This window comes from Branchiostoma belcheri, unplaced genomic scaffold (genome assembly GCF_001625305.1).
Source record: "Branchiostoma belcheri isolate BF01 breed outbred unplaced genomic scaffold, Haploidv18h27 scaffold2, whole genome shotgun sequence".
NCBI lineage: Eukaryota > Metazoa > Chordata > Leptocardii > Amphioxiformes > Branchiostomatidae > Branchiostoma > Branchiostoma belcheri.
In genome coordinates, this window is record NW_017803490.1 from 7,812,083 (window position 1) to 7,821,008 (window position 8,926).

General features: G+C 42.7%; 1 protein-coding gene and 1 pseudogene across 2 annotated transcripts in view; both read right to left on the minus strand.

Moving 5' to 3' along the window:
* LOC109468920 (solute carrier organic anion transporter family member 5A1-like) overlaps positions 1-6,854 on the minus strand; it is a 10,526-nt gene extending 3,672 nt beyond the window's left edge. The window contains exons 1-9 of the mRNA XM_019767300.1: positions 6,741-6,854; positions 5,450-5,553; positions 4,891-5,030; positions 4,150-4,298; positions 3,380-3,540; positions 2,594-2,755; positions 1,853-1,973; positions 942-1,129; positions 123-287 (exon numbers count right to left, since the gene is read on the minus strand). Of these exons, the coding sequence (XP_019622859.1) occupies positions 123-287; positions 942-1,129; positions 1,853-1,973; positions 2,594-2,755; positions 3,380-3,540; positions 4,150-4,298; positions 4,891-5,030; positions 5,450-5,465 (1,102 nt within the window). The 5' untranslated portion in view covers positions 5,466-5,553; positions 6,741-6,854. The remainder of the gene's footprint in view (positions 1-122; positions 288-941; positions 1,130-1,852; positions 1,974-2,593; positions 2,756-3,379; positions 3,541-4,149; positions 4,299-4,890; positions 5,031-5,449; positions 5,554-6,740) is intronic.
* Positions 6,855-7,976: 1,122 nt separating this feature from the next.
* LOC109468840 overlaps positions 7,977-8,926 on the minus strand; it is a 6,617-nt pseudogene continuing 5,667 nt past the window's right edge. Inside the window, exons 10-11 of the transcript XR_002140153.1 lie at positions 8,468-8,787; positions 7,977-8,120 (exon numbers count right to left, since the gene is read on the minus strand). The product of XR_002140153.1 is annotated as a cubilin-like (transcript). The remainder of the gene's footprint in view (positions 8,121-8,467; positions 8,788-8,926) is intronic.

Below are 8,926 nucleotides of genomic sequence, written 5' to 3' on the forward strand. Positions count from 1 at the left end.
ATATATACACACACATCTTCCCGGATATCTGAAATCCCCGAATTCTTCTTTTGTGCCATCACTTATAATGTTTGATTGACTGTTCAATGAGGGGGTCTTCAATAACAATTGATGTCACATACCAGTAAAGAGACTGGCTGCCGATGCTGTCAGGCCGAAGTTCACCTCCACCAGTTTAGGCGTGTAGAGCGTGAACCCCTGCAGCAGGGCTACAGTAAAGATACTGGCGCACAACATCGTCATATAGACAGCGTTCGTCAGGAGACTCCAGCCTTGGACAAAAATACCTGAGAACAAGAAGGGTATAAGTTTGGGATTTGCGAATACAAAAATTTTCCATTCAATTGATCAAGCAATAAGTAATTTGGTTATTTCTATGTTTCTGCTTTTCTTCTTCAAACGAATTTATATTTTCGTTGAAGCATGCTGATACCACTGATTTTAATGTTGAAGTTTTATCTTGCCACATGGTGACAATTTTTGGGTCTTCTTTCCTACATTGGTGAAATCAGACACCACCAGTAACCATGGTGACGTCTCCATGTTTGCTACATGGTGAAACCAAACACCACCAGTAACCATGGTGACGTCTCTATGTTTGCTACATGGTGAAATCAAACACCACCAGTAACCATGGCGACGTCTCCATGTTTGCTACATGGTGAAATCAAACACCACCAGTAACCATGGTGACGTCTCCATGTTTGCTACATGGTGAAATCAAACACCAACAGTAACCATGGTGACGTCTCCATGTTTGCTACATGGTGAAATCAGACACCGCCAGTAACCATGGTGACGTCTCCATGTTTGCTACATGGTGAAATCAAACACCACCAGTAACCATGGCGACCAGCTTCTGGGTCCCGTTTTCTACATAGCGGAAATACCTACGTCATAGTCACGTGGGTGCAAACACCTTATATGTAGTTAGTACTTACCTTTGATAAGTCCTGGGTCTTGACGACTTTGCGGTTCTTCCTTGACGTTCTTTTCGTTTTCCTCCTCCTCCTCTTCCGGTGGGATCGGGAGAGACTTGGGGAAGCAGAAGAAGGGGAAGGAGACGAGAACTAACGGCACGCCGACACACAGGAACCCCAGCCACCACGCACCGATCCACCGGGAGTCGCTGCAGAAAATAAGTAAAAGCTATTTCATAAACAATATATTCAACTTTCGTCGGTGAAGGTTAGACATCCAGGTAAGAAGATACGGCAAACAAAATTTACTCAAGCAACTGGATATGATTTTGGAAACGGTCAGACATTTCAGGTAGCATCCACTACTAGCAGCCTGTTGTAGACGAGGTTTTTTAAGACAACATTTGAAAACTACAAACGGAATGTCATCATTAAATACGCGAGTACTACCTTCAACAAGGCGTTCTGGCGCAATTCTATGCACCGTTCTGTCGATGTGCTCATCTTCCTAAGCATCTCTAATGTACATCATACAAGTACAGTGAGGTATTGTTCATACATTACTCTATAATATGTTCACTATCATGCAATAAGGATATGTGCAAAGCCACTCTCCGAGACTTCTCCATTGAGTCCTGGGAGAAGGTAGTAAGCGACAGAAGTAAGTGGAAAGCAGCGATACACAAAGGGACAGAACTGTTCAAAGCTGCTAGAGAGAGCAGGAAAGCAGACGTAAGGAGCAGACGAAAGGGACTCGCAGAGGAGAAAAGCGCCACACAGGAGTACTGCTGCCGATTCTGCGGCAGAGCCTGCCGGCCCAGAATCGGCTGTACCAGCCACGAGAGGCGCTGCCCAGCCAGACTGAATCTGCAGATCGTCTGGCAAGACGACAAGGGCCCAAGAAGATCATGCAATAGTACATATGTACGTACTATGGATTGATGGTGACTGAAGAGGTGTCCACTCTGTCGAAGTCCACGAAGAAGGACAGGAGGACGGAGCTGACCACATAACCCAGGGCCGCCGCTGCCGATCCACAGGCGTAGATGATACCTGAAACGTAATAACATTTTGTCCTCTTTGTATATACCTAGTACATAACCGTTGGCCAATGTTTTATTGGCCGTCTGTCATCTTTAATACAATACTAACTGGTTCCACTTCGCACTGCCGCTAAACATTGGAGGCCCTTTGCTGCTTGATTTGCTTTTTTGTGAGTAAACTACTTCAGACATAGTATTAGGTACGAGTACTTTCACCGCCCTTGAAGGAACCTGGCAGACTAAGAGCTTGTTCTGATACGACCTAAGACTCGCTTCCACACAGCCTGCCATCTTGACGTCAAAATCAATTTGCGGTTACCACACGTGTTGCATTCACATACACACGCACACACACACACACACACACACACACACACACACACACACACACACATATACACACAAAACACGCGCACATAGCGACACACACACACACACACACACACACAAAACACGCGCACATAGGGACACACACACACACACACAAAACACGCGCACATAGCGACACACACACACACACACACACACACACACACACACACACAAACAAACACACACACACAAACAAACAACAACACCTCCGTACGCTATCAAAACAAATGCATTTGTACGGTATATTTTAGAACCTACCATAGTACAGAGGTGATGTTTTCTTCGGCGCATGGTCGTCCATGTAGGAGATGCCAATTGTCGTGAAGGCGCTCGGACCGAAGCCGCTCAGAACCATCCCGAAATACATGAAATAGATCAAAGTGTCGGAACTACTTCCGCTTCCACTTCCGGCAAGGCAGACTGGGTCAGAAACTAATGATGTGAAGGAAAAAATAATGTTGGGAAAAGAGAGTGATGTCACTTGAGTAAACACTACAAATAGTCCTTTTCTACTGCTGTACTAGACACCCTGTGGATTATATTATGTAGCAAGTTGGAGGGCTGGTCACCATATACAAAGCAGTCCTTTATAGACTTTTATTACGCAACAATGTACAAGGTACAAAGTATGGCAGAAATGAGAGAACAAATCTAACAAATCAGTCTACGTAGTACAATACTAGGTGATATGGGGTGAAAAGGCGCTTATACAATCATTAAAAGAATTTATAACGTTTAGACATTCTTTAAAATACTGTCCTATATTCACAATGTATGGATTGTCAAAACATGAATGTGTTGTTGAAATAAGCTTAAGAATAAACAGAGAAGTAGTTTGTTTGGCTAGGCCTTGTGAAGGTAAACATAATATGTTATTTGCTTTGCAAAAGTTACCTTTGTAATTTAGACATCAATGTGAACGTGGTCAATACACCGAATCTGGCCTTGGTGCTGAAAAGATATCCTGTGTAGGCCCTGGCAACAGCCTGGATTTCAGGCTAATTCTAAAGTCTAATAGAATAATTTTTATTTTATTTTACAAACCTGATTCGTTGATTGGTGCAGGACACAGCCCCGCACCCAACGTCCCGTTCTGGTTGTTCCCGTAATCGTACAGGCCAAGCAGGTAGTGTGGTATAGCCAACATGGTCATGCCCACCCCCGTCAGGAAAATGGTCGCGCCCAGGACGACCGGACGGTGACCTCTAGAAGGGAACACAAAGGTCAAAGTTACAAATGGAGTCTTCGTCATCATTCTTTCTTGTCGACACGCCTGCAAATATTTGCGCTGTAAAGTCTAGAGACAGTATTTGTGCAATACAAAGGTGAATTGTCGACCACAATTTTGACATTGGGGGAAAGAGGGCAAGAGGGGGGGCATCAAAACATAATGTAGTTTGTATAGATATAATATCAAGGAGGTTCATGTAAAGTAGATATACTTTATAAACTGTATAACTCTATAAACTAGATAAACATAGTTGAATAGAGGAGGTGATTGAAAGCACTTGAAACAGGTGAATTGGGATAGTACATGTATTGCCAAAGAAAGGCGTCAATTTTTGCATTCGCATACTGTAAATCCGAAATGTTGGTGGTTTACTTTCGCGATTTTGACAAAAAAAATCACAACTTGTGTTTGTTTACATTCATATTTCTTTTGTCCATTTTGGAATTATGTACGTGTTTTTTTATTATGTTTTACTCGCTTTATATTTAATATGTTCTTGGATTTCTTTAAGTAATTATTGTGATTTTTTGCCTGCTACTCGTTGATTATATGTGAATTAATAAATAAAAACGTTCACACTTACTTTCCTCCTAAGTACGAGACGAAGAGCACGATGCACAGTTCTCCTATCTCCTTACAGCTCTTGATCAGGCCGGACTGATAACTGCTGATGCCGAACTGTTTCTCTATGGTGGTCAGGACGCCATTCAGGTAGCCGAAGTGAACGGAGGACTAAACATAAACAACATGGGCTAATTAGAATCGCTGATTAACTGCCATAAATTGTAAGTTTGTTGAAGTTCATTCAGTGAGATTATCAATCACTGACTAGTTTTCTTCGTAACACTATATATGCTACATGTCATCTATCGTGTTGGGCATACACTGACATCACACACATGCACATACAATTTAACAATTTTTAACAATTACAATTATTTCTGATTCTCTCTGTGCAAAGCATGCAAAAGATCATGTCCTTATCTATCTTTTATCTATCGCATTTGCACTAGAGACAGTCCTTCCAAATTCAAGGTCTTTCGGGTTTATAATTCTTCCATTTTGTAGATTTTGAAGTTATTTTGTGTCAGTGTTCTTTCATTCTTGTTTAAACACATTCTTATATATGGTCAGACAGGAGTCTAAATCACTCCTGCTATAAAATTGTAACATGATGTAACCTAACACTAGTTACCATGGTGCCAGACGGCTGGTTCAGGCCATTGACCTCATTTGTTTGGAGAAGAAGAAGAAACAAAGCAAAAACAATATGTTTTCCTGCGGTAAACATAATTATTCCAGGTGTATGAAGTTGACACCGTACCGTAAGAAAGTTGAAGACACAGATCATGGCGACCATGCACCTGACGTCAGCACACCGCCTCATCCAGCGGGGCTTGACGGGGCCGATGCCGCATTCTACCGCCTTCTCTTCCGGCATGGTTGCCTGGGATGAGCTCGGATCTACACGTGTAAGGACAATAAGTTTATTGCACAACAACTGTACGTTCTGTAATAATTGCTTTCTTTCGATGACGACACGAACATAAGCCATAAGCTTGAGTATGTCATCAACTTGTTTTGTCATGAAATGTTGCATTAAATAGATAAACAATTGTACGGGGTACAAAGTATGACATCTACTGGCACATAATTACAATGTTCATAAGGCTAACCTACTGATAAAATAGTGCGAGGGTGGGGATACTTGGACAGGCTGGGAGGAATACTAGTACCATTATTGCACAACAATTGTACAGGGTACAAAGTATATCTATTGGTACATAGCTACAATTTCAATTACAATTTACAGTGTGTGTGTGTGTGTGTGTGTGTACAATATATATATATATACACACGGAGATAACTAGCTTGCTTCTTACCTTCTTTCTCTCCCATTGCTGTCGTTCTGCAAACTTTCCTCTCTTTGGTTTCTGTCGTCTGACTTGACGGGCCACTTGCTTCACGACATGCACATGTGCATTACCTGACAACATGCACAGAAACTACCATAAGAAAATCAGATTGTTCATTGTACTTTTTGTGTATACCCTGACTAATGTGTGTGTTTGAACAACCCCAGGCACGTACTAAAATAGTCTCGTACAATGGGTCTCCTTAGTTGAACCTATTGCGACCAAGCAAATATGTTTGTCAGTTAAGGTACGTGCTTGCCAACCTTGCATGTCTTAACATGTCGAAGGTTGGACAAGGTGAACCATTGTGCTTGGACGTCTAATGACCTTCATATTTGTTCTTCGACTAACATGTCTTTACACATGTACGTAACATAACAGACAAAACTCATTCTACGATCATTCTCCAAGTTCACGTGAATTTTTGTGAAATTCGTGTTTTCTTCAATGTGAATTTCTATGCGCACGATATGTAAATATCACGCTCTGCTTATCACAATTAAAGCGTGTTTAAACAAACAGAGCAGCCTCTCTGACCACTGAACAACTAGGTAAATATCGGAAAATACACACAAAAATGTGCAAAGAAAACTGCGTATAAGATTCTATTGAAAAGTGACATTCATTGAATTTTGTCTCCTCCTATGTGTTACGGATACTCTGTAAAATCGTGGGTGTTATTCCGAAAGTCCCTGTACGTTTTTGTGGGTCAATAAAAGATTTAGATTAGCCACTGGACAGGGCGGGTCTAATTTATGCCTCACTCAACCCACCAGCCTCTTCAATTGATCACCGCAACCACACGCACAGACTCGAGAAAACAAGAGTTTTGAGACCTTATACATCTATGAATTTTTAAAAGAATTTTGCAGCAAATTGTGTCGTTTTATTTTGCCTCGCTGATAATGGAAATAAGGTTTCAATTAGCATAATCTATTTCAATGTATGGTCTTCTCTACTTAAATCACATATAGTGTATGTGTGGAAGTCCTATCCCTTGGTGGCAGAATTTCACTTTAATATTCAACACTGATGATTTGCATACTATATCCATATGCGCCGTCTTAGATGACCACAAAATGATGTGGGAGGGGTCACCAAAACTTTAAGCCCCTTCATTTCTTTCTCTGCCTTACCACCAAGTTATGACGAGCTAAATAGAACTGGACGAGACCCTATTATATGGTACATGGCAAACTGGTAAAACTTAAAGTGTGTCTAAAGCAGGGGAAAAAAAGGAGACGAAGTTTTTACTCACCTTACCAGGTCTCCAAAGTGTTATATGATCCCTGCACGGCTGGGTTACCGTGCTATGTTGCCTTTGCTCCAGTTACAGAACCGTCCATTGTTTAAAGAAGGGGGTAACGTTTTCTTTTTTGTTCTACAGAAGCCAACAACAAACTATCTCAGGCAATACATGAATGAATCAGTTTAGCTACAAGTTGTTTATTGTATTATTAGATTGATTGTGTAAGCAGGAAATGGAGTAAGGATTGGAAGAGAATTTTAGTGGATGACCGAGCGAACACGCACTTAAGTTTGTTGGCAAAAGGGGCGTATCGCCGGGTAGGTCTGTTGTGAAGCACCCTTGTACCATATAATGATTTACCGCATGTTTAATCATTGTTATAAACGTATTATATAACGCCGGAGGCACTTGGGTACTATTTGTTACAGCGTGTTGCCTATTTGTGACCCCCAATACTTGATGTAAGAGGGCGGCATGTTTACTCTGTCTAGATGCCCCTGTTATAAGACCCGCTGTGCCTATTTGAAAACAAGATCGCCAAACAAAACGGGTAATAAGCAAACGTTACGGGTTTTGAAGGCCAAGTCACCTTCACACTACTACCCTAAAGGTCCTTATGTTTTGCTGAGGAAGGTGAAGTGGTCTTTTGGTTTGTTCCGTGCCCAGCTCAAACCAGCAAGGTTTAAATAAGATTGTATAAGGTCATTATAAGGTTGTAACTTCTAAATTTTTTAATGATACAGAAATGGTTATTCGCCCCATGGCAGTTTGTTACCTCTTTGAAAAAAAATGGAGGTCTTGTTTTAGGTGTGTTTGAGTTTGTGTATTTGGTTATGTAGAGTTGAGTAATAGCATGTAAATGGGGGATCACTAACCGCAGACCACAAAAGGTCAGACACAGGAAGTTGGGTTAACGCGAGAGTCATCAACAAGAGCTTGTGTTCGTACATACACGATACACACACACACACATACACACACACACACACACACACTGACACACGTACACACACACACACGTACACACACACATACACAAACACACACACACACACAAACACACACAAACACACACACACACACACACACACACACACACACACACACACACACACACACACACACACACACACACACACACACACACACATACACACACACACACAACACACACACACACACACACACAACACACACACACACGCACGCACACACACACACACACACACATACACACACTGCACATCTGGCTCAAAGTTTATTAACCTTGGAGGTTAAGAAGCTAAACCACAATCATATGATGCTTTATGGAGGAGAGACTCTTGGCGTCTTCAAAGAGGACCGTGCCCAAGTTGTCTTCAGCTGCATCGCTCCATTTGCCACTGCCGTCTGAAACATAATGAAATGAAGATTTACCATATGACACTTGGTAAATACGGTACATGTTAATGTCCCATAACCTTTGACGTTTTAGCCTGTGTGTGTGTGGGGGGGGGGCACAATATTGAAAGTGGAGCCCATCCCTCTCCTTCCATTGACTTTTACCCTTTTACCTCCCAAACCTCCTCCCCTACGTATACGTTACTGTTAATACCTTTGCATATCCCGAACAATTCCTGCTGAAGACTCCTTCGGGATATACGAGTATCAAAAATTTTATCACAGTTTGGAATACTTTCCCAAATGAGACTCTGAGCTAGTGTGAGATGATCGTCTGTGATGTTGAAACATCATACCTGGTTAGATAGGTATAACTGTGGTCGGCCTGGGCGCCGTCGGCTAGGGCTGGGACTGAGTGGGCTCCGGTGGATAAGTTGTGGTAGGAGCCTGGGTGGGTTCCGGTGGATAGGTAGTAGACTCCATTGGGCGCTCCGGAGTGGTCGTCTTAGGCAGTTCCGGAGTGGTCGGCATAGGCGGGACCGGGGAGGTCTCAGCGTGGAGGTAAGTCCAGCTGAACCGGAATCCGGAAGCCACGGTGTGCTGGTCGGTCCGGAACCGGATACTCACCTTCTCGTAGTACGTGGTCGTCGGAGGGGGGAGTCGCCGCAGAAACGGCCTGAATGAATGAATGAATGGATGGATGGATGGATGGAGAGATGGGTGGATGGAAGGATGGATGGAGAGATGGGTGGATGGGAGGATGGGGATGGATGGATGGATGGATGGATAGATGGATGGATGGATGGGTGGGTGGG